The sequence below is a fragment of the Festucalex cinctus genome, chromosome 1 (genome assembly GCF_051991245.1).
Source record: "Festucalex cinctus isolate MCC-2025b chromosome 1, RoL_Fcin_1.0, whole genome shotgun sequence".
In the NCBI taxonomy this organism is placed as follows: domain Eukaryota; kingdom Metazoa; phylum Chordata; class Actinopteri; order Syngnathiformes; family Syngnathidae; genus Festucalex; species Festucalex cinctus.
Window position 1 is genome coordinate 48894113 of NC_135411.1, and position 27154 is coordinate 48921266.

Consider the following 27154-nt stretch of genomic DNA (forward strand, 5'->3'; position numbering starts at 1 on the left):
CACATCATTGTATAAGCCGCAGGGTTGAAAGCATGTGAAAAAAGTCGCGACTTATAGTCCGGAAATTACAGTGTCACCAAAACAATAATAATCGAGCAGCCGTAAATCAACCCAGAAATAATAGCTAGATTAGTTGAAAATTTGTTAGATTAATTGAATCATCTTAAAGATAGTCAATAGATTAATTGGGAGGAAAAATAATCATTTGGGACAGCCCTAGTATAGACCCTTCTAGTGTGACGTCACGTTTAGGTGCGCCCCTTGCGGAGGGCAGGGGGTGTCAATGTGAGTGAAATAGAAAACAATCAGTGTGAGCTAGAAAATAGGTCAAACAGTTTATAAATCAGCGACCAACGCTATGGTGGACTTGTGCACGGCCGACGGATGCTCTCATGGCTCAAAGAGAGATGAGAGCATTCTTTCGGCTGCTGGCAGTGATTCAAAACCAGGTGGAAGACAGTGAGGAGTGAAAGATGAGCACGCGGTGGCTAGCGTGAAACTACGACATAACTGCTTTGCACCCACAAAAAGTACGAGGATATGCTCAGATCATTTTATACCAGGTAGTTTTTCTCTTTTCCATATAAAATGGGTCATAACATTTAACTCTGATTGTGTATTCCAGACGTGATGAATGTGCCATATTATCTTTAGTGAAACAATCATTCATACTATTTTTTGCATAAGTCAAGTAATTTTGAACAAGAAGTTAACGATTTATCATGATTATCACAACACTTTAATCTCTGCTGCGGAACATGTAAACATGCGGTCATTTTGTTAGCAGCTAACAAGCTAAGATAGCTTGAAGACTTCAATACACAGCAAGACGAGTATATCTGGACACAAACGATTTCATGAATGACAATTTACACCATGAAAGTAGTGATCGACGTACTCAACCAAAAACAACATACCTTAGGCTTCCACTTCCACTTTGCCCTCCAACAAACTCCATTTTTTTTTTTTTTTGTAGCTAGCGGCTCCAAACAGCTGGTTCCAATGAGTTGCAGTAATGTAGTTTCCTACTTGGGACTTTTTTGTGTGGCACTTGACATATTTCCCACCTTTTAACGAAAACGGTGGCCGAAAATCAAGCTCTCTACATTCATTTGTCATGAGGGGCTTGTACTCCGGGAGGCGGAGTGGAAGCTAAGCAGTGACATCAGCGAGAAGGGTCTATTGTCAGTGCATTAACTATTCAATCCAATTAGCAATGTTATTTGTTGAGTACTGATTGTTAATTTTGGCATTTCAGAGCTGATTACTCTAATTAAACAGACGTGTACTTTACTACTGTGAAAACAACTGATATTTGTGTGTGTTTGTTAAAACCGTATTTTAAAATGGCGCATTTTTTGTGAGACTCTACGTTAAAGTATTGTTAATAAACGTCGTAAAGTAAAACCAAATACCGGTAGACAAAATTTCACAACTTCCTGTCAACTTTTAATGTTTTTGCAAAAAACATGGTGGGCTTCACTACCACCATTACATGCACAGTGCTTAGGGCTCCATTGTCCCCATGGGACCACCGTCATCCATGTGGGTCCCCAGTTCCGTTGACATGTCGTAGAAAAATCCATCAGTGCTGTTTTTTTTTTTTCCCATTTAATGTGCATGCGTGAGTTGGTCTCATCCAGTTCAACAATGTAAGACCACAGGGCTTCTGCTGTGTTTGTGCTTATCTTGCTTCTCCAGCAAAGTGTGCATTTATTATACTAATATAATATATAATAATAATAATATAGTATAACTGGGCATGAAAATGAATGCAGATAAATAGCGATAGACTTCTCACAATGACTCTGTATATCTTTGAACACAGTTTCTTTGAGGCCATTATAACCTATCCAAATAATACAGAGAGGGAAAAAGAAATGATTGTTATTTAAGATTTATTTGTGTTTACTTTTTATTCAATTATTTTTTTTTGTATAGCCCCCTGGTTAGCTGGAGCTGTTTAAATATGGTTTATAAATCAAATTAATTACTGCAGTGGTGCTAAAAATGTAATAAATAAGCTTCAAGTGTTACTGTTTTGAAATAAGGCCTATTTGGCAGATATTGTATGGCATATATTTGAGTCTTTTTTTTCTTTTTTTTTTTTTTTTTTTTTTAAATGCTGTGCTGTGCTTCATACAGTCATGACGACTCTGCACAATATTACTAATTATTCTTTTTCTACCGAGGCATCAACATTGTATAAGCATAACCATGAGTCCATGACCATGAAGGTTGTAAAAATATCTTGCCTAAAATATATTATGTGTTAAGTTAATTTACTAGAACTAATTACTGATAAGTTGTTTATTAAGATACAGACCTATTTCGAGTGGAATGTGTTACATTTTGTAAATTTGACTTCTTTCTTGAATGGGTCAAAGTATTACTGTATACTCAAAATGAAGTAGATATTTGTGGGTACGACTCTGTTCTGTAAATACTGTTTGAATGTTTGCTGTAGCTATTTGATGTAAATTATGAATAACGAAAGCACAGTGGCAAGATGCCCAGAGTCGGATTGAGATCAGAGGTTGAGGTCACCTTGGGGTCAGGAAGTCACATTTTTCAGGAACATAATGTGTCTCTCTTCTCGTCAACACACGCTAGTATATTATCAATTCAGTTTCATGCAATTTATGAAACAAATGTAAAATTCATAGTTTGCATTTGAACCACCATTCGCATTTCAATTTTGTACAGTACCTACTTTTTTTTTGTGGACAAAACAAGAATGTGTGCGCTCTGCATCTCTGTTATGGCATATTTATATAATAAGATTTTGTTTGTTTGGGCCCAAGGGTCGTTTCATTGCATAGTGTGCAGTTCTATTTTTGCAATCCAATCTGTGTTTTGGTAAAGGATTTGGCAGAAGTAAGTACTCCAAAAGAGCAGTTGCCTTGAAGCAATATGTGCGTACAGCTCTTTCCATTTCCCTCCCTACCTCCTTGCCTCCTTCCACCCTCGCTTTGTGTATTCAATCTGCGATGTGACTGGGATGAGTGGGTGGTCTGATACGTGTGTTGTATCATATCAGTGAGGGGGAGGTGTGACCAAAGAGGAGGATATTGCGTGGGCGTCAAGTACCATTGAGGTGCACATGACGGGGTGTCCATGTGTGTGTGTGATGGGGTTAGATGAGGAAAAGACTTTGATCATGTAATGATATTCTCTAATCAGTGCAGGTTCGCCATCGGTTTTGATATTTCTGAACAGCTGACTCATTGTTATATGCCCTTGTGGTGTCATTGATAAGCCATTATTGAGCTCCATCCATCCATCCATTTTCTTGACCGCTTATTCCTCACAAGGGTCGCGGGGGGTGCTGGCGCCTATCTCAGCTGGCTCTGGGCAGTAGGCGGGGGACACCCTGGACTGGTTGCCAGCCAATCGCAGCATTATTGAGCTCATTGGATAAAATCATAATATCACCAGAGGTCCCGAGAAGCCAAAAGTGTACTTGAGTACTGTACGTACCTTCAAAAGGTGCACATTTGACATCTTGACCATAAAACTCATATAGCACTTTGTATACAGCAACGCCTGTTCTTAAAGCGCTTTATAAATAAAGTTGAGTTGAGTTGAGTTGAGTTGAGTCAAACTGTTTAGTAGTCATTTTGCCGCGACTGGCAACTTTGCGATGCTAACCGCTAAGATAAGTGCTCGCGAGGCATGTCCGTCACTCTAGACAAGACGGTGTACGGTGATTGACCAGTCAGAGCAGTTCATGGCAAAATAACGCTAGCAGGATAGTTGCCAGTCACGGCAAACTAGTCACTGCTAACTGTTTATCGTACATTACATCTGTCTATCCGGCTCCATCACAACAGTCAACTCCAACTCTCGCCACAACAGTATAACAGTTCAGAATCATTTCTCTCATAACATGTCTGAGAATAAAAAAACAAACAACAAAAACAAAACAAAAACTTTACAAATAAAGTACATCCTATTTACCAGAGATGCTTATTTATAGATTAACTCCATTCTGTCATGACTGGGTCATGCCAGGGTTATGTTTGGGTCATGCAAGGGCATAACAGGGTTATGTTTGGGTCATGAAAGGGATTTATGCTTACTGTGACTAGGGTCATGTAAGGGTTATGTTTACTGTCATGAGTAGGGTCATGCAAGGGTTATGTTTGGGTCATGAGCGTGAGGTCAAGTCTGTTTTCAACTGATGTAATAGGCATCTGGTTTCAACGGGTAATGCGCTATGTGATGTCAGAAGCTATGTGATGTCAGGAATCTTTAATCTCTTTATCTGGTCAACAGCCGATCAGATAATTCCATGTCAGTCCTGTTTCCCACATGTCTAGCCACAGCCAATCGGATCGATTCATTGTCTATATATAAACTGTCTGAAAAGTGTGTTTTTGTCGGATTATTACCTCTGTTCCATCTGGCCACCTGCTCCTCTGTTCCTCGATACATTCTTGTTGTCTCTCATCTAGTCATATTTTCATATAGCATAATGGCGTGTTAATGCATCCTTCACCCATTTCTTTGGACATTTTTTTTAAATGAGTCACTTTGGCGAGCCCACAAACTGCATGCAGTCATATAACTGGTGAAATTGAGTCAAATATCCCTAATTACAACCAGGAGTGGGTGAGTACCGATACCGGGAATCAGTATTGTGCCCGTACCAGCCTTATTTTAAGGTAAAGGCACTCTAAAAGCACTCAAAACTATCAGCCACCCTCTTGTGGCCATTTTACTATCAGGAACGAGAAATTAGAAGAGTAGAAATTTTCCATTAATATCGTGCAGTTTTAAGATTAAATGCTATATTGGGTCTTTTAAATTATCTGTCAGTTTTTTTTTTTTTATTTTACGTTCGAGGTGTGTACTCGTACTGGTATCGGTCTGAAAAAAAAAAGTAGTATTGATCATCCCTATAGTGACTCACAGGAAGTCTTGCAGCAAGATCGAAAAAATAACTTTATCACGCAAGCAATGAATAGTGGAAAAAAAAAATACTTCAGTACACATTAACTGGTTAGTAAATCAGAACATTCACATGAAATAGACAAAAATAGACAAACTTAAATGTGCAACTTCAGATATCACCCCCAAAAACACGAAATGAAAGAATTAACTCTTCATAAAATAACAAAACAACAAGGAACAATCTTAAATTAACTTTCTTTCTTTACACTTGTGAAATAGCACAATGAGTTTACCAGACAGAGATTAGACCAACAACTGCAACATGTTTTCTCAATTTCAAAATGGAGTTCTTGTAGGCTGAAATGAAAAAATTCAGACAAAGATGACAGCTCGTGACGTAGCTGATCTTTTTCGTTGTCTGTGTCGTAAGCAGATTAGATGAGAGGCCAAAGGTGTTCGGTCTCTTCTGTGAGTCGCACATTGTTGTTTCATCTGTTTATTTGCCAGGTTTCATGTAAAGGAGTCACTTTGGAAAAAAAATGCTTCTGTGTGGAGCCAGAGAGATGTTTTTTGTGCGGTCGTGGGACTCGCGACTCCGTTCGATTGGTAAAATGGAGTCAAATCGTGGCTATGATGGATTGCTGAAAGAGAGTCAGCGCCCAAGGCACAATTCTCTCTGATGAGCTAAAGCAAAAATGTCGTGCAAATCAATAATAGATGCATCTAAAAGTAAAAAGTGGAATGCAGTTCAATCAATGTAAATAACATCAAATTCAAAAATATGTCTCTTGACAAGTACAATTTATCCAAAAAGTAAATGTAGTTCGTTACTGCACAAGGGTACAAGATTATTTATAGCATACTTGCCTCGTCACGCCTGCCAGTAGATTTGACATTGATGAGTTTGATGGGGACGGCAGCTGTGCATCCAGCCTTTCATGTCTTTCAACCCGGCCACACATTTGGAAACGATCAGAATTGTTTTTGTTTTGAATTAAAACAAATAAACGTGTATATATATTCAATTAAAAAAAAAACAAAGTGTTCTTTGCTAATGTAGATATTAAACTACGTCATTTTGTTCGATAATGCAGCATAAGTGGAGCTACATTGCACGTTCAATAGCGTTGTAGCCAAGAATCACTTATCCAGAGTGGCTGACAATGCCTCAGTGGTGCAGGACTGACAATAAGAGTGTGTGGGTGTTAATAAGACAGAAGCCTGCCTGCATTTCCCACTGGAAGCCATTTAATAAGTGAGGTACATGGCCGATTTAACAGCTTTTGGACACGCAAATATCACTCTTGTCGAGCGTGTACAGCGGTGTGTTCAATGTACGGCCCGCTGGCCCTGTTGCGGCCAGCCACTCAGTTTCTTTTTTTTTTTAGAGGTCCGCACCATATACTAAAGATAACATTTGACACAGTTCTAAGTTACAATATTAACAGTAACAAGAAAATGCCATTTCTGGGGAAATGGCGTGTGAAGGCTGGAAAGCTGAATGAAACACTGTGGAATGATTTGGAATGATATTGAATGGCATGGAATGATGCAGAATGACCTGGAAAGAGCTGAACGATTGAAATTGGAATGGAGGGTGTGAATCGATGAATAAATGAAAAAAATTAGAGCAGAAAAACAAAAAAAAATTAGATAAGGTTTGAAGAATCAGGTGCAAAATTTTTTGAACTGAAAAAGATGGAAGAGCTCATAGTGTGAATTGGTGGAATATATTGAAGTTGGAATGAAGTGAATCAGATGAAAAATGTGGAAGTAAATGGGAAATTTAGAATGTGGGGAAAAGTATGGTACAAAATGGGGAATTGTGGATAAGGTGTGAATTTTGGAACTGAAAAAGATGGAAGAGCTTATGGCCTAAATTAGTGTAATATATATAGAAGTTGGAATGAAGTGAATTGGATGAAAAATGTGGAGGTAAATGGGAAATGTAGAATGTGGGTAATGTAGGGTACAAAATGTTGAATAAGTAATAATTGAGTAAGGCATGAATTTTTGGATCTGAAAAACTGGAAGAGCTCATGGCGTGAATTTCTGGAATATATTGAAGTTGGAATGAAGTGAATCGGAGAAATAATGTGGAAGTAAATGTGAAATGTAGAATCGCACATTGGGAAAAATCGGGTACGAAATCGGGAATTGTGGGTAAGGTGTGAATTTTGGAGCTGAAAAGCCTGAAGAGCTCATGGCGTGAATTGCAGGAATATATTGAAGCTGAAAAATGTGGAAGTAAATGTGAAATTTTGAATGTCCCATTGAGAATAATGGGGAAAAATCGGGTACAAAATCGGGCGTGAATATTTGGAATAAACAAAATACACCCCAGCATGGTGTAAATATTTGGAATGTATTAAAATTGGAATGGAGTGAATCGGATGAAAATGTGGAAGGAGATACATGTCAAAAAACGGGCGGAATAAGATTAATAATAAGTTTAAAGTATAGGAATAACATGTGTGAACGTCCGTTTGATTGGATTATTTTGTTATATTTTCTGTTGTTGAAACAGATTCACTGAAGATCTCTTCTTCCTCCCCACAGTGTGCTGTTTCGTGGTGCACAAACGTTGCCATGAGTTTGTCACTTTCTCCTGCCCAGGAGCTGATAAAGGTCCAGCTTCAGATGTGAGTATCATTCATGTGTGAGTGTAAATGTGCACGCAGCGGATGCCATCAAATGTGTCAGGTACGGACATTTGACAGACTTGGGACATGTGCACAAGAGCATGGATATCTTGAATAGCACATTTTTCCTATGCATGTTGTTGGCCTTTCATCTACCGGCAAACAATGTTGTGCCCTTGAAAAGCAGAGTTTTTATTTGTTTTTATTTTATTATTATTATTATTATTTTTTTATTCTGGCAAGAGTGGAACCTAGAGGCTTAAAAAAAAATTCTAGCTTCAAATGGGACTTTTTTTTTTTTTTTTAAACTGTACACTCATTTTTAATCTTGATTTAACAACAGCAAATGCACATTGACATTTGCAGTGTAGTATGTTTTCACACGATTTCATTTTGTGCGATGAGTCACATGACCCATTAAAAATAAATAAATAAAATGTCACTTGGTATACCAGAGATTATTTTAAATATGTTTAGAATATATATGTCTAATCTTCCTCTATAGCTTAACGGAGGCATTAGAATGCACAATCGAGGTGATTGGTCGTTTGCTTTCCCTGCCCTCTGATTGGCCAGAAGGATAGGAAGTAGTGTTAATTTTATCAGGCATTTTAAAATGTAGTCTCAGTCTTAGTCCAGTTTGAATCACGCTTGTCAGTTTTTATTAGGGATGCACGATAATGCTATTTTCAACCGATACCGATAAACCAATAATTTAGAAGTGCCAATGTCGATAACCGATAAGCCGATAATTGTTTGCAAAATGAACTTGAATACTATTATAAATCTAACATGTACAAATACATTGAAACATTGTGTAAATCACCATCAAGCTCAATTTTATTGATATATCTGCTTCAAAGATAACCAGCAACTCATTTTGAATTTGCCGTAACAAAACAGTCATGTTTTAAAAATGAAAAAAAAAAAAATAATAAAAAAATAGGCCAATAGAACTAAGCCCGTAACATTTTGGCATTGCCTTTTAACTTTCACAATAAGTGAAGTCAAATCCCTGACAGGATTGCAAACACAGATTGCTTGTGAAGTGTGTGACCCCGGGAGCTCTTGTGAATGAAGGATTTTTGGAAATTAAAATCCTCATCGATCCACTGCACCGTCATGCTTAGCATACTGGCTTGACTCGCGTCTGAGGTCCATATATCCATCGTAAAACTGATATAATTAGCGTCGTTCTGCGTTGGTAGTGTGTGGATGTGTGTTGCAAGCGTATTATACAGTTCAGGTAGACATGTATCGGAAAAGTAGCAGCGGCTCGGAATGTCATAGCGCGGCTCAACGTGTTGCATTAGCAAGCGAAATCCAACGTCTTCAACTACTGAAAAAGGTTGGTCACCAACCGTAATAAAATGGAGGATTTTGTCATCAATTGCTGTCGTCCTCGGGTCTTTTCTGTCAAACTTTTGCCTCTTCTGTAGCGCTTCCTCAATAGTTAGCAAGCCAGTTGCATCGAGTTCGCTGTGACTCCCTCTGCTTGGTTTCGGTTTAGCAGAGCAGGCCTCTTCGTATTGCTTCCATAAATCCTCACGATGGCGAATTTTAATGTGACTTATCAGATTTGATGTGTTGAAGCTCGATGCCTTTTTCCCTTCTGCAGCGCACTTGTTGCAAACTGCGAGGGTTACGTTTTGTGGAGATACTGTAAAGAACGCCCAACCTGGCGTCTGCCATGTCGCCATGTTGCATGGTCCGTACACACGAGGTCGCGCGCATTGTGATGTCACACATATGCAACACCACTGTAGGAGAGGGGATGGGTTGAGGGGTTGGCCACGACTTGAGCCAAAACCACAACCACCAACGCGGCAAGTCTATTATCGGCGGATTTAGTTTATTATCAGTTTTATCTGTTTGATGTCAAATTGGTCGATAATTGCCGATAATTATCGGCCGCCGATATTATCGTGCATCCCTAGTTTTTATCACACTTAGTCAACCTCATCCAATATTGATTTAGTCAACATTTAGTCGACAATAAATAGCCTTTTAGTTTTTATTTTAGTCCAAGAAAACGTAATTTTATTAATCTAGTTTTAGTCAACGCCCTGTGATTGGCTGGCAACCAGTCCAGGGTGTACCCCGCCTACTGTCCATAGCCAGCTGAGATAGGCTCCAGCACCCCTCATGACCCTTGTGAGGAACAGGTGGTTCAGAAAATGGATGGATAGTTTTAGTAAACTAAAACTGTCAAAGTTTTAGTCTAGTTTTAGTCGGGACAATCATTTTTACCTCTGTATATATATGTATATATATTTTTGTCAGCAGATAATGTTGAACATTTCAAATCTAAAACGATTTCACATAAAATGTACTTCACACAAAGTTACAGTATATCAACAAGGGGCTACTATGACTCCATGCTAAGCAAACAAGTTATCCAGCATTAGTTAGTGGTTGGATTAACATAATTATTGGAAGATTATAACCCAGCCGTTGGATAATTTGACGGTATAACTATAATTTATTATTTTTTTTTCCTCTGTGACACCTCCTTCCTGTCTGTCCCATGTGTTTGTGCATGTTGCACTTGTTAGCTGTAGATTTGAAAGCGGGTGTGTCACCGTGTGTGACAGTGTCACAGTGACAGATTAGCAGAGACAGAATTTTACAAAATCATATCATTTTTTTTCGTCTTGTTTTTGTTCATGCACTAAACTGTCCATAGATTTTAGTGCAGTTTTTATTAAGTGAAGTACATTTTTGTCTCTTCTTCATTAGTCGACAAAAATGCAGATTGATTTAGACCCAGTTATTGTTTATGAATGGAGGTTTTAGTCTAGTCTAGTTTTAGTTAATGACACTAATAGGAAGACATTTTCTTTCTTTTTGTTTTTTTTTAAATTTATTATAAAAATGCATTCATTTTTGACCATTCTCCAAAATAGTGCAAGAACAAACTAGTTCCTAGCCCTTTATCAATTAATTCTTGGTTCCAAGAAATGCCATACATGACATACAAAATATACGTAAACATCATCATGACGGGGGCACACGTCATTTCCTGTTGTGGAATGAAACGTAAAAGAAAAATGACAGCGAGTGGTTGGAGAGATGCGAGTTTGCTCACTTTCTGGCGTCAACGTGTCCTTGAAGACAAGGCACTGTCGCCACTCCCCCAGATGTTTTCAGTTCTGCAAGACTGTACACGAAGCAAGGTCCATCAAACATCTTAATGATATAATCTACTCTTGCTTAATAGTTTACAACTTGCAAAGTGCAAATCAATACTGACGTGGATGTGAAATCAAGTTTCATGAGTTCAGGATGTGGACAGATACGATTACACAAAGGTTGTGAGACATCTTGTAAGCGGCGTTCAATAATTCACTGGGTTTCTTAATGCGGTTAATTGCTCCATCATCAAAATAAGAAAGAAAGAAAGAAAGAGCAGTCAGGGAGCCTCCTTTCTTTCATTTCTATTCTTAAATTGAAGATAGGCTCTCTAATTTGCGCTTCCAAAGGGAACACTATGGTGTTCCCTTCCTTGTCTTCGGAGCGCTTTCATCACGTCAACGTCGTCCTTTCAAGAAAGGCAAGGATCTTTTAAGTTCCATGTCCTCTCCTCCCTCAGGAGGCCCCTTCAGTGTGACAAGTACACTTAGTCAGCCTCAGAGGAAATGCTGAAATGTTGTGCATTATTTGTCTTTTTGTGTAAATGCTCTTTACAAGTGATTGGCGTTTGTATTGTTTGCTTTTGTCGTACACGTTTTTAATGATGAAAGAACTGTCAATCAGCTACAGAACACCTGTTTTTTTTTTTTTACATTTAACAGATCTTTTTGTTCTGCTTATATCAGGCACTCGCCGTTCTCTGAATAGCTCTCTTTCCCGCAGTCGCTACCTATTCTATTTAAATGCCATTCCACCCCGGGGGGTGGTGGGCTGCTCTTAATTACGGGGCCTTACCAGCCCCACCATGTCATTTTCTTAATGAGTTTGTGGACTTATGACCTCAGTTCCAATGCAGTGGTAATCTAGGCTAGCTTTCTTTTGAACTTGGTGCAAATTTAAATGGAGGAGACGGGTAGCTTGCTCCTCTGAACATGCAAGCAAAGTGGAGGTCAAAATTGGAATCATACATCATCTGTTAAGAAGAATAAAGACGTCAAAGAATAATTTAGCTGATAGTTTTTTCTGGAAAATGGATGGATGAATGGAAAATGTACCATTTTTCAAGACCTGGCTGAAGCTTCGAAGAGCTGTCAAGTACAGCTTGACCAAGTGTGCACCCACTGAATTGCGTATTCACAGATTTTTTTTTTCATTCTTTCCCCCAATATGTTATATTATTATTTTTATTCTTTTTTTTTTTGAAGATTTTAAAAATTTATGTTTTGTTGATTTTATTTCCCAAATGCATTTCATTGGGTGTCAAATACATGCAGATTTCCTCTATTTGCGGTCCGTCCCTATCCCTGCGGATATATAATTAATCAATTTGCCGCATTGAAGTGTTGTAAAAACGTCTCTATTAAATGCAGTCAACTCAGCATTTTCAAATAGTAAGCTTTACACAATCAGGATTTTTTGGCCCTTCACCGATCAAGTTTGAAAATAATGATAATCAATCACTGATTTGATCAGAAGATGGAGCAATATATCTATTTAAAACAACGACCGCCACCATTCGCGAGGGAAAGGGGCTGGCCCGGCCCACAAATAGTGAAAACCCACGTATAAGTGACACCAACTGAAATGCATGGGAAAAAAAACCTAACTAAATCCTTCATTTAAAAAAAAAAAAAATGCTGATAAACAGTAAATATAACATGTCGTCATTTCTTATTTCTCTGAGCCAATCAATTACGTCATTGATCGATTGAGCAAATGAAGACATTACAGCCGACCATCAATTTGCATAAAATACTAAATTGTCCGATCCCGATTCAGCCGATCCCTTACTTAAAAACTAAGCTGGGCGAGTATCCAAAGCCACATTCAAGTTATGACAATTTGCATTGGCTGACACACTTGACCAAAGCCGAAAGGTAACCAAAGCTTCATTGAGTTTGGTTGGATGCACATATAAGCATTAGCTAGCAATGTTAGCTTCTAAAAAGTGGATGTTCCATGTGGCCATGTCAACATTACTTCATTGTACTAGCATCTGGGCTCACCATTGAGCAAGCAGTATATGAGGCAGATGAGCCACTGGTTCACTAGCATGACACAGGCCACATTCATCAAGCAAAATTCAACAAGACATAAAATAGGGGTTAGAATGTATGCTATAATTCTTGATCCTTGGTGTATTTTTGACAAAACTATTTCAACAGACAAAGTCTCCTTCAACTGTAAATATTTGATTTGCATCATACCATTTCAGAAATGGAGCTGCGTTAGATTGATTCATGAATTATGCTGAGGCTTTGTATGTGGTAAGGCCAAATGTTTGTCAAGGACAATGGATTACTGCAGCTATTGAAGAAAATTCAATGTGCATTGTCAGTTATGTTGTCACCCCACTTTACAGCATTAAGCTCCCCCCCCCATCTCTCTCATTTTCCTCTGTCTCACCAAGACGTATGTTTAAAAGAAGAAGTCAATTATAGATCTGGGTTAATAGAAAACTTGCCCTTCGGGACAAGTCGAGGGATGAGATGAGGCTCTAATGAAACCTACATTCAAGGTCCTCAGCCTGCTAATGGTACTTGGGGCTGTGTACACGCTCTGTTCGTTTGGAGGGGATTTGAACAAGTAAAAAGAAATGCCAGCTAAGTCTACAGTATATACTGTACATGATATGTAGTTCCTTAGTGATAAAAGCATTGATTTTGGAAACACAATTCACATTTCAAACCTATCCACTGTAGTAATCTGATGTGTGTGAAGGGGTCCAGTTTGGTGCACATCCAATTTGGATTGTTTGGCCAACTCGAAGTTTACACTTCAGTGTAGAAAACAAACAAACAAACAAACAAACAAACAAACAAACATAAAATGCTGGCTATCCCCGATCACATGATTTCATTTGGGCAATGGGAATTACCGTATTTTCCGTACTATAAGGTGCACCGCATTATAAGGCACACCTTCAATGAATGACATATTTGAAAACTTTTCCATATATAAGGCGCTACAGTAGAGGCTGGGGTTCTGTTATGCATCCATTAGATGGTGCTGCGCTAAAGGGAATGTCAACAAAACAGTCCGATAGGTCAGTCAAACTTTATGAATAGATTACAAACCAGCTTTCTGACAACTCCATTCACTCCCAAAATGAATAAAAAGCTGTTTTATTATTTTCTCTGAGGTAAAGTATTAGTATTAGCTAGCGAACCCAAGATGGCGGGATCTTCTGCGCATGCGCGTCACCGATGGTGCAGGGTCGCCGATAGCATCTTGACAGCGAGACCTGTTGCGGCTCAATATTGATCCATATATAAGGCGCACTGGATTATAATTAAAAAAATTGAAGGCTTTTAGGTGCGCCTTATAGTGCGGAAACTACGGTATAATTGATTAAATGATGGTTCTGAATTTGGTTGATAGTATGGAATTGATTGTGTTTTAATGGCATCTTGACACAATTGTGGTAAACAGGAATACAATACTTAACCATCAAGTCACGATTCATTCAGTCTCAAGTTTCAAGAAAAACATGTTGTAGGAAGCTACATCCACACCAAAGTTTGTTTAGCCAAAAAGTAATAAAAAGCAGAGACAGCACAATGGAAAACAGTGTGTGGGTGGTACTGTAGCATTCATTAGTGAAGAGTGACTGTTGCACTTTGTGCATATGTTATGAGCTGACTTCATGCTTCGAGACTCAGCAGCACAGCCTCCCGTTGCATTTACACCAAATGTTATTTTGTTATTGATAATGTCATCCTCAAACAAAAGACAGCTGGAGTGAAGGGGTTTGCTTCAGTGAAAATGGCTGGGAGTGAATGAGTCGAGGGTATTTGGAGAAATCTCAAAATCAAATCTTTTGACCACCCGATCTATTTTTAGCCAGAGCAGGTCACATATATCACAATCATATTATGGTAAAATGCATTTAACAATCTTTCAATAAATGCTTTGGTAGACTTTGTCAGTTGGAAATCTTTCCAACCTGTCTTTAGTCACAATCCATGTGTTTCTCCTCCGGACACTCCTTTGGTCGTTCACAGTTGACATTCCCTGTACCCGTGAATGAATGTGGGTCACATGACTTCATCATGTGAATACTTGTACTATCGAAAGGCTAGACCAGGTAGGATAAGTGCTACATTCCTATTTCATCTGTTCAGAATGCGATTCCATGTTCTGAGGTGTGCGTGTGTAGGAAGTCGGCCATCTTTGTTCGCAAAGTACGGCAACTACACTCGGTCAAAATATGTAGCAATTGCCTACCAGTTTAATCCTTATAACATTACACCCGCTATTCACTGATTGGTTCTTTCCACTTTCTGGTTGATCAGGTTTACCCCGCCTGAGAAATGTGCTTGTTTGTAAATGTCATTTTTCAAGGTCTCCGCTTTTGGAATAAGAGTGTGAAAGGTTAATACATATGTGGAAAATGTGGGGCTTGAGATACGGATCTACAATACAACACGGGTGTAGAAAAACATGTTGGAAAGGGAAATTTGTATTGGGGAAAAATGATACATTTACAACATGAAATTACTTTTCTTGGATGCAGTAGTTCTTCTTCTTATTCTTATTATTATTACCATAATTTTTTACCTTACATGAGCCAGTAGAACTACTTTCACTTACAGAAGCTAATGATATATTGAAAGTTCAATATGTCCTGTCAAAGGCGAGGAATCTTTTATCAAAGTGTTTATGGAATACATTTAATTAATGGTGCAACATATACTTTTTATGGTAGCATGGTGGACGGGTGTTGAGCATGTTAGGTTCATTAAAAACTGTAAAATGTCAATTGCTGCTAGCCTCTTGGCATATATTATATACGGGAATATTTGCAAATTTGCACAACAATTTATATTAGTACCACTACATAACTCGTCTTCATTTTAATCTTCCCTCTTACCTCTACATGCATGGCTGCTCTTTCTTTCAACATGATTGCAGCAACATCACTTCTTCACTTTGCAGAGGAAAAAAAAAAACTAGCAGGAGGTGCAGTCGCCCTTGAGAAGAGATGAGAATCAACAGAGACAAAAATACGCACAGATGCGCATATACACCCACGCAGAGGAAATCACAGGCAGCCGCACAATCATTTAGGCATAACAAGAAGCGCACATACACGCTTGTGAAGAAACCTTATGGAGGCTACGTAGAATTCAGGCAGCAGCCATTTCATCTAAACTCAATTTTCCAGGACAGGTGTGGAGGAAGGGATGAAATCAATTTGCACGTTTTTTTGGACTCATGACTTTAGAAGAATGGATTTATGCCACCTAAGTATCCTGTGCTCTGAATCATGAAAGTACTAAACGTTTACTTTTTTGCTCTCAGACATCCTTAAAGTAATATTAAATGGCGACATCTGCTGTATAATGTAAAAACGACCTGGCAGCTCATTATGGACGATAATTTCTGCAACGTTTGCAATATTGGAATTTCTACAATGCACAAATATTCACATCATATTTATCATGTCTCAAAGTGATTTTGCAGATAAAGTTTTGTTTTTAATGAACATACAATTGCTATTAATAACATAGGAAGTTTATTAGTTAATTTGAGTGTCAACCCCCTATTAAAAACATACATCATGGATACCAATGGTTGCATGTGTCACTCTCTCACACACGCATACACACGCACGCACGCACGCACACACCTGAGACGAAAATAGAATCAGTTTGTTCTTGCAAGAGGAAATGATACCCAATACAGCACTTATCATTTGCATTGTGCATTTTAGACAATTTCCCCTTTTCATTTAATAATCGATCAAATGATTTGGTCACAGTTTGATTTGGAACATGCTGACATTTGGTATCTCCACCAATTTGCAGGGAATGTGTGCCTTTTTTTGGTCAAATTGTTGAAGTGTTGTTGTATCAACTTCCACTCCCTCCAGGCACAGCTTCTTCACTCTTGCTGGAGAAAATCCAGCGAATGACTGTTATTGATTTGGAACATTTGGTGGAAGTCTGCACAAGGATGCTAGCTTGTGATATGAAATGTTGACATTTCTCTGTCTGCAGGATCCGAGGGCTAAGCACAAGTTTAAGATCCACACCTACTCCAGTCCGACTTTCTGTGACCATTGTGGCTCTCTGCTGTATGGCCTCATTCACCAGGGAATGAGATGTGACCGTATGTACCGACACATACAATATCAATTCTTAAAATGTTGCGTTTGGTTATCCTGACCTGGAGTACTATGTACACAACTCCGTCCAAATCCATTTTTTATTATTATTATTTTTTTAATGTTAAAAAAGGTCAATATAAGTCCTTTCAAATATTTTTCGACCATGAATGTGACTTAACTTGGATAACAAAATCTCCTAAGCACATGTCAAAAAATGTGGCATGATCCAAACAAAGGTTTGAAGTTTGAAGTTTGAAGTTTGAAGTTTATTGAACATATGCACATATACACGTATAATTATATAAACACAAAGTTAAAAGTAAAAAAATAAAATAAAAATAAAAATAAAATAAAATAAAAGAAACATCCAATAAATATCTATGTATATGTTCAAGGGAGTAGGAAGAAGTTGAAAACTTATCCAGTCCTACCCCTTATTCTTCATATCCTATCACTTATTTATAATAAATTACATTTTTAATAAAAGAAAATATAATGCTACTCGTATAAAAAAATAAATTAAAAATAGAAATAAAAATACACTAGTAACACACATATATACAAATTTCATTACACTCATATTTATACATCAAAGAAAAATAAGTAAATGAATAAATCATTTCTACAATCTTCTTAACTTATATCTGATTTAAATAATAATATTGAATTTTACTTTTAAACATTCTTTTAAATTCAACAAGTGAATTACATCTTTTCAGTTCGGTTCCCAAGTTATTCCACAAATTAACTCCTTTAACGGAGACACACCTTTGCTTAATATTTGTTCTTGTTTTGGGTTTTTTGTATACACTTGTACCCCTTATATCATAAGGACAGTTTCTAATTTCAAACAACTTTTGAGTACTGTGGCAGAGTAGATTATTGTATACTTTATACATTATTTGTGCTATTTTAAACTCAACCAAGTCATAAAATTTCATTGTATTTAATTTAATAAATAGTGGATGTGTTGATTCTGTATATTTTGATCTATTAATAATCCTTATGGCTCTTTTTTGCAATTTAAAAACAGTGTCAGTATTTGTTTTATATGTGTTTCCCCAAATTTCCACACAATAGGTCAAATATGGTAATAATAATGTATTATATAATGTATATAGTGAATTCATGTTCAGGACCTCCTTGGTTTTATAGAGTATCCCTATGATTTTTGACATTTTCCTTTTAACATTTTCTATTTGTGGTTTCCAACATAATTTATCATCAATAACTACTCCAAGGAATTTATTTTCATACACCCTTTCTATTTCAATTAAATTCACCCTAATTTTAACTTGATGAGTGATTGGTCTAGTACCGAAAACTATGAACTTGGTACTTGGTACACAGGTTGAACATTTTGGCGAAATTCCTTAGTGAAGGTGGAGGAATTATCTCAGAACAAAATCTTCTGGCTTCTGTTAGAAGAAGAAGGAAAAAAAAAAAACTCAGGAAAAGCTATTTGATCTTTATTTGGGGTTAACAGTCAGAGGTACTTTAAATGGTGGCTCGTTGTTGTGTTCTGACGCCCATTTAAAATGAGTTTGAATGTGATGGCTTATTTCTTCTGAACACAGCCACATCCCAGATGGCTGCATCTCATTTACAATAGGGGGTGCACACTTAAGCGAGCACATTTTTGTTCAGTTGTTTTTACTCCCCTCTCCATACAATTAAAACAACAACAATTCAGTTGTACAGGTTTTAGGTTGCATTTGTGGTAGAAATGTTTTTGAAATGATAGTCTCATTCTTGTTATATCACAAAAAGCCTTCTATTCGTCAGTTAATTATTGCATGCCATATTATGACAAATGTCTGGACAAACTGCACATGCACTGTATATGTACTACATCAAATACCCTTAAAGTTGAGTTAACATGCCATTATCAGCCAACGTGTATCTAATGAAATAAACTTATAAACAGGATATCAAAATGATTAGAAACACACTAGTATAATACACTGCCACTTAAAATAATAATAAGCATGCAGTATTGGTCACTTAATACAGCCAGTCAAAAGTGAGCATGTTTATCTGTACAGGATATTGTATCCCATAAAATTGTGTTGACTATTCTAAACGAGGTGGACGATGGGTGTATAAACTTGGATACGCATATGCACATTCACTACACTACAATTGATACTTACTATATTATACAGTGGCTGAATGAATTCAGTCCACAATGTGTTCTTCAATCACTTCCTTGTATTTGAAAGAGTAATATTAGTATAATGATACATGTTTTATGGTTGTGGTTGTGCACACATTACAACCCCTTTCACAAATAGATCTTGGTCCTGTCTAATTAAATCTTTCTTGTCTGTTGCAGACTGTATGATGAACATACACAAGCGCTGTGTGGCCAATGTGCCGAGTCTGTGTGGAACAGACCATACTGAGAGGAGAGGGCGCATTTATATCAGTGCAGAGATCAAGACTAATGTGCTCACTGTTACCAGTAAGTATTGCTCTCAACATATGCAGAAATTAAATGTGCTCTGCCTCCCTCTACTGGCCGAGTTAAATCAGTTGAAAATGTCAGCATGACAATTGATGGAAAACACACATTTTATTTAAAATATTTCATGTTAAATACAACCAGCATGGTGATGTGGATTGTATTTACTTTTTAGTACAGTGGAATTTATAGAACAAATTCTGGATATTCAATTTACATTCACTTTACATGATGTTGAATGTTGGGGAAAAAAATATGAATGCTAAATGTAGGTGTTTAAAGAATACTGGTGGATTACACCTTCCTGTAGTTCTTAAAACAGCTGTTTCTTCACAAGAGGTTGCACACAAAACATAACCAGTCATCATACCAGCTTACATACACAGTAGTGTCAGGTAGTAGCCCGCCGAGTTATTTGGGTTTCACTTGTGGAGTGAAAGATGAAAAGAGGTGGCACCATTGTTTGCATGTTAAAGGGGCTGTCTGCCGGGTTCGCTCAGGAAAATGCACTTTTTAAATACAGGATGTACACACTTTAACTTTCTCTCAGTCTACACATCTGTGTTTATGTTAATCTTTGGTGGTGACTTCCTCCTAAAGAGCGTGTATTTTGCCATTTTGTGTTTGTTTTGTAAACAGCGCGACGTTTCAGTGGAAAGACGGTGTTTACACCCTCCCAGCCAATCGCAGAGCGGTGGGTGGCGTGTCGCAAACGGGGCCTGGCGAACGTGTTGGCTGCATGATGTCACTCCCACGGCAATTTGAAAGCACGCACAGATTTTTTTTTTTCTTCACTCACGTAAGCTTCTGTGACTGAGTGAGTGAAAAAAAATAATAATAATCCGTGCGTGCTTTCAAATTGCCGCAGGAGTGACGTTACGCAGCTGACACGTTCGCCCGGCCCCGTTAGCTTCAGGTCAACATGTAAATTTGTTATTTATTGGCATGACCAAATGAATGCAGCTGGCTTTGTGGAATAGCATATACAATACTAAATTACATCATGATTGGCATTGTTCTGGTATACCGGGAAAAGCAACATAGCCCCAATGCTTTTAAAAATAATCTTTTTCTCCACTTGCTTTTCCTCATACTAGATCAGGAGCCTCTAGATCCAAATTGACCTCAAGAATCCGTGACAGTCAATTGCAATTCACAGTCAAACTTACAGGTTGGACAATTTAGAGCCTCCGGTTTACCTAAAAAGTGTGTTTTTTGCAATGTAGGAGAAAGTCCAGAATACCCGTGGAAAAAAACACACGGGGAGGACATGAATACTTTGATATTCCAATGTGCTTCAAACGCTGGTCTCCCCCTAATTTACAGTGATTTCTTTTTCTTTTCTTTTTTTTTTGCCCTCCAACAAGTGTACGCTTATATGTTACTTTATAGGTCACAGGAACAATGGTCTTAAGATGACCAATTTAACATTGTGGTACATAAAATAAAATGTTTTATTTTATTTTACCAGGAAATTCCTCAAGCTCTAAAATGTTTGATGTCAACTGTCCTTTATTGAAATGTTACACTCATGCAAAACCTCTAGGTGGCAGCAGAGATTTATATGATTGCTCTAATTTAGCCTATAGTGCCAGTGAAAACCTGTATAATGCACTGTATTTTTTTTCAATAATTAGTTATTACTTTAACATGTCAGAGTTTCTAATGTAAGAATGTGTTTATTATTGTTTACCATTTGTATGAGTGTAGAATTTATTGGCAACATGCTAGAAGCTGCATTTACAATATTAGAAATTAGAAACATTTAGAAAGATCAATTCATGACATTCACAATAGAAAAATTCATCTTTTGTTGAAGTATGAAAGCAAGCAGACCTCAATATGTCACTATGTATATCTACAGGGTCAGTCAAAATGATCTGACACATATGTAGGTTTAATAAAAGACAAAGTAAAGAAACAAAAAAGTGTATTTATTTTCAAAAATTACGTATAATGCCATTTTTTTTTCATATAATGTTTTGTTTCTGTATAGTGCCATTCTTGTTTCTTTCTTTTTCAGTTGATGCCATGAATTGGACTGGTGAACATGGCGCTTTCATTGTGGAATCAAAACAAACGAATCTGTAATTGCAACACAATGAGAGTTCCGTTTGCACTTCAAACTTGGTAGACATGATCCCATAGGACACAGCTGTGCCACATGCATGATCCAGTACTGTTCAGAATCAATATTCATCTAAAACACGAACAAAATACATTTAAAAAAAAATTGCCGTACATAACACTAGATCACCACAGTCACGCTAGTTGTACTTGGTTTGCTGTGACCAACCAATCAGAGGATGGAAAAATGACAGTGTTGTGTTTACAGAGAATAAAATCTGATGAGCCAAAAAGTCTTAACACATACATGTACTTGAAGTCGTGCAGCCAGGAGCGATGTTCCAAAAGGAAGAGAATGTTGGGAATAAATTAAGAAAAATTTATGGCTCAAAAACACAGAGAAGGCCTTGTTGGTCACTGCTTTATTCCTTTTCTCATTTTGCAGCGTTTCGGTGCAATACTTATTTGCATCCACAGGGGTCAGTAAATCCACACCAGCTGTTACCACCCTCAATTGCAGTGTGATGGAGAGCAAAGAAAGGGCTGAGAACCGGCTGTAAAAGCACCAGAAATGGCTGAGCAACTAAACGTTGCAGACTGCTGGAAACAGTTGCCGCATGGAGCTCAATTCAAAGCAGCAACATGAGTACAAAGTAACACTTTATTGATCACTTTTAGGTCACTCTTTTGCCTCTTGGCCAGATCAAAGCTGCTAGTTTAAGTGGCAGAACAGCATCCATGGAGATGAGATGGAGGGCAGTCAAGCGTTTGGCTCAAGGACACAGTGACCAGCAGGGGGAATGCGCTCTTAAGATTGTGGCTTTGGAAATTGTCCTCATTTAGTACTGCAACACCCGCAGGCTCACAGACTCGTGACACAATATGATATCAGAGTGCATACATTGACTACCTTTACTATTTATATAATTAACACATAGTATACATGCCGGCCACAACATATGAATGTTATTATTTTTATAAAAGTGCAAGATGATAAGGACAATGCCCTGTCATTCGCCATTAGAAAATATTAGTGTTGTTCCGATACCGTTTTTATACCTGATACAGATACCGATACCCAGCTTTGCAGTATCGGCCGATACCGATACCCAAGGTTTTTTTTTTCCTCAACATGAAAAAGCTGTCCTGCCATTGGTTCACAGCATTCAAGGGCCAATAGGATATCTTAAATTGACATGCAGTGATCATGTCACATATCAGTGAATGTCGTGCACGACCAATTGAAGTTTGAAGTTTATTGAACATATATATATATATATATATATATATATATATATATATATATATATATATATTAGGGGTGTGAATTGCCTAGTACCTGACGATTCGATTCGTATCACGATTCACAGGTCACGATTCGATTGTTGCGATTTTTTTCATTCAAATTTAGAAAATACTAATCAGTAAGCTTGTAGAGTGTAAGATTTATATGAAAATGTATTATTTATTTATCTGAAATTTCAGTCTTATAGAGGTTGTAATCTGTTTCATGTTTGAACAGCATTAAAATAAAATATTAAGGCTTAATGTTCCGTTCATATAACATTCTTCCATGCTCAAGGTGTGAATCCTAAAAAAAAAAAAAAAAAAACGATTCTGCCGATTATTGAATCGATTCGAGAATCGCGCGATGTAGTATCGCGATATATCGCCGAATCGATTTTTTTAACACCCCTAATATATATATATATATATATATATATATATATATATATATATATATATATATATATATATATATATATATATATAACAAATAACAAAGAAAGTTAAAAGTAAAATAAATAAAAGAAACATACAATAAATGTCAATTTATATGTTCAAGGGAGTAGGAAGAAGTTGAAAACGTATCCAGTCCTACCCCTTATTCTTCGTATCCTATCACTTATTTCATATTTAATACAATAGATTACATTTTAATAAAAGAAAATATATAATCCTACTCATATAGCGTGTGTAAATAAAATTAATAGAAATACACAATAATAATACATCAACATACTCAAGACAAGATGCTGCATCCAAAATCCTATATTAGCTTTGGAATTAATGGTATCGGCCTGTTACTTGTGAGTAGTCACCGATACCGATACCACTGTTTTAATGTAGTATACTGGTATATATGCTGGTGTGGATACTGGTATTGGCAGAGGTGCCCTCTGCCAATACCAGTATCGGTATCGGAACAACACTAGTAAATATACGTGTATGCGAACGCACATTCAGTTCTTAACGTACTACATTTATCTGCGAAAGGCCAATTGTGATGCTGGTTAACTATTTGGAACTTGTACTGGTCTCCAAACTAAGACCTGGGGGCCACTTACGACCACCTTCAATTCTTTAGCGGGCCGCAACATACACTCAAAATAACATTTGGCACAGCCCACATCACTATTTTATTTCTGTCCTTTTGTTTAAGTTCAGTGTCAATAGTATAAGTGTAAAACGTTGATGGGTTGCAATGCTAACAATATGCCAAGACACAAATAAATTAATTACTAACTAAAATATTAACAACATTTGTCTTTATTTTGATGCATAAAGCTAATCAGCAAAAAAAAATGGTTTCCTCCACTTTCAAGCCCTTGTCAAAGTCCAATTAATGATTCTAAAAAAAAAAAAAGAAATGTTAACTTACTCCAGCTTTCATCTTTGGTTCTCATTTTGGAGATCAACAGAATATAGGGGCAGATCTTTTTTGTAATGAGTCATAGGGATGCTGACCACCCCAAGCTTTGCTTATCACCTCTTAACAGAAAGCTGTGATGTAGTTGTTGTTGTCATTTTATCTGAATAAAATTTATAAACAATATAAAGTTACTTGGAAGATTGGTTTTAACATTTGTAATCAATTAAAGGTCAATAATTCCAAAGGGGCCCTTATATCCTCCTGTCTTTTTAATGCGGTCCTCGATGGAATAAGTTTGGACACCCCTGACCTAAAAGGTTGGGATTCAGGGAAGTTAGCACTTTGACAGCTTTTAAGAATCTTCCCAAGACTCAGAAAAGGTCTTTGCTTCTTTGCTTAAACAACAGTATATTCACATTTCCATTACATACATTAAAATAAACAGCACCCAAGCATATAAAGACACACTGACCGTGTTCTATTTACTGTAAGAGTCCTATGAGACTATTTGGCATGCTACCCTCTTTATAGCCAGAATTTGCTGGTCACTTTAACAGGCATCATCTAATATTTATTGGCCTGCTCCGCTGAGGATTTCATGCTGGCTATCGGGCCTGCGCTGCTGCGGTTAACCTCTCATGCATAGTAGCGCAAAAGGAAAATCATAGACCTTACTTCCTTGTTTGAGGCGTTTTATGAGATCATGGCATATGTCAGTCATGATTTGCATGGACGTCCCCTGCAGATAGTACAAGCTACCAACTTCTGTTCTTACCACTTTATGTCCAACTGTTTGGGACTAGTGTTAGATGGAATGCAAACCTTATTTTATTTTATTATATATATATATTTTTTTTTAGCATGTGTTTTTACCAGCCACCTAAGAACTGCTCATCGTTTAGCCTATGCTAAATCACACTTTCACAACTCTTGTTTACTTTACATATACATACCATATTTTCCGCACTATAAGGCGCACCTAAAAGCCTTCAATTTTTTCAAAAGCTGACCATGCGCCTTATAATCCAGTGCGCCTTGTATATGGATCAATATTGAGCCGCAACAGGTCTCGCTGTCAAGACGCTATCGGTGACCCTGCACGATCGGTGACGCGCATGCGCAGAAGATCCCGCCATCTTGGATCGCTAGCTAATACTAATACTTTACCTCAGAGAAAATAATAAAACAGCTGTTTATTCATTTTGGGAGTGAATGGAGTTGTCAGAAAGCTGGTCTGTAATCTAGTAATAAAGTTTGACTGACCTATCTGACTGTTTTGTTGACATTCCCTTTAGCGCAGCACCATCTAATGGATGCATAACGTAACCCCAGCCTCTACTGTAGCGCTTTATATATGGAAAAAGTTTTAAAATATGTCTTTCATTGAAGGTGCGCCTTATAATGCGGTACGCCTTATAGTGCGGAAAATACGGTACAAATAATACAGCTCAGACATTATTCTTCGACTTTACCATCATCTCAGGACAGTCAACATACATTTCGATTTCATACTTGTCAATCTCAGATCACGTTTGTGTATTTTATACTGTGGTAATGGTTTTAAACACACAGACTGGAATGAAGTGCGAGAAAGTGCCACCTAAATGTTGAAGTGACTGCTAATTTTATTCACCTTTTAACAGACACTCCTGCAGATAGTTTACCTTCTTCTTGAGATTTTATTGTGATGGTTTTAACAAGGAAATCAAATCGGCACTCCACACAGTAGCTCGACTAAAGACAACAAAACCTCTCCAAACCCCCCCCCCCCGACACCCCACCATGGTGAACAAATGAAAGAAGACTACTAAAAAGAAAATCACCAGCCCTGAAAGAAAGTGTGGGGAAAAATAAACTTGAACATGATCACCAAATATTTCAAACCTATGAAACCATATACAGGAAGTGATCAGAACTGCAAGGCAAACATATATATTTTTTTAGTTTCACAGGTACTGGTTTCAACTGGTTTAAATCATACCTTACTGGTTAAGATTCTTTTTTTTTTTTTTTTTTTTTTGTCACCATGTGTGAAGACTCCTTGTCTGGACGTCACACGCTGCATTGTGGCGTTCAGTTTTGGTCCAAAACAGCCTTCATAGTTATGCTGATGATGGTTATCCTTCCGTTTCCATTTCTCCTGATGAACGTAATCTGATTGATGCTCATTTAAGAAAAACAGTGTTTTAGAAATGAAGTCCTAGATGACAGATCATTTCCTATATATCTCAACCAAAAATAATACAAGGCAAAAGGACAAAAGTGATGTTTTACTTATCGGTCCTCTGGAGCAGAGAGAGAAATAATGACACAATTGCAACAACTTGTTTTACTCAATCTGACAAAGATTAAAAAATAACCCTGAGCTAAATTTTAGCCCACATTTTAATAGCATAACAAAATCCAGTTTTAAAAATACATTTTATAACCTAAAAAAAAAGATTTGCCGGAGTTGCCCATTTCTTTCTAGAGAAAACACAGAGGTGCTAATGCATGCTTTTATCTCCAGATACATTGATTACTGCAATACTTTCCTTTCTGGTCAACCTAAAACAAAAAAAATAAAAATCTATTAGTAACTTACTGCAGAATTCAACAGCACTTCTGCTAATAATGACCAGAAAGAGAAAGCACATTTAAATAGTTTTTAGAGGCCCTGCATTAGCTACCTATGTGTTTCGGAATCAATGTTAAAGCTTTTGTTGGTTTATAAAAACCTTTATGGTGTGGACCTTGTTTTTTTTTGTTTTTTTTTGACATATCAAGCCTCACGCAGTCGCTGATCCTTCAGTACCAACCTTTTACTAATATCCAGTCAGATCTAAGACATCGTGAGGTTCTTCCAAGTTCACGACCTTCCTCTTACCAGAGGAGCTCAGTCATAGTGTTTGATATTTTTAAAAGGAGGCTCAAGATCCTCATTTCAAATTTGCAAAAAAAGTTTCACTAGCTTGTTTTACACCTACTCTTTATCCTATTTATATTTATCTTTATTTGTTGAATTTGACATCATTCTTCATCTATTGTTACTTTTCATTTATTGTGCACATTATTTCTTTTCCGTTATTGTGGGAATGCTTTATTGTGATTTTTATTCTCCAGACGTTTTTGCGATGTAACAACTCCCATTAATAATTATGATTTACACTGTTCCAATTTAAACTTGCTTAAAAAATTCACGCCTCCCG

At 37.2% G+C, this 27154-nt stretch overlaps 1 protein-coding gene across 3 annotated transcripts in view; it reads left to right on the forward strand.

Moving 5' to 3' along the window:
- Positions 1-27154, forward strand: part of LOC144031960 (protein kinase C beta type-like) — a 102409-nt gene that overhangs the window by 23907 nt on the left and 51348 nt on the right. For 2 of the 3 annotated variants that reach the window (XM_077539521.1, XM_077539513.1), the window contains exons 3-5: positions 7456-7538; positions 16673-16784; positions 19118-19246. In XM_077539521.1, the coding sequence (XP_077395647.1) occupies positions 7456-7538; positions 16673-16784; positions 19118-19246 (324 nt within the window). Of the gene's footprint in view, positions 1-4418; positions 4615-7455; positions 7539-16672; positions 16785-19117; positions 19247-27154 lie in introns of those variants that run through there. The other variant, XM_077539531.1, reaches the window with a different exon arrangement.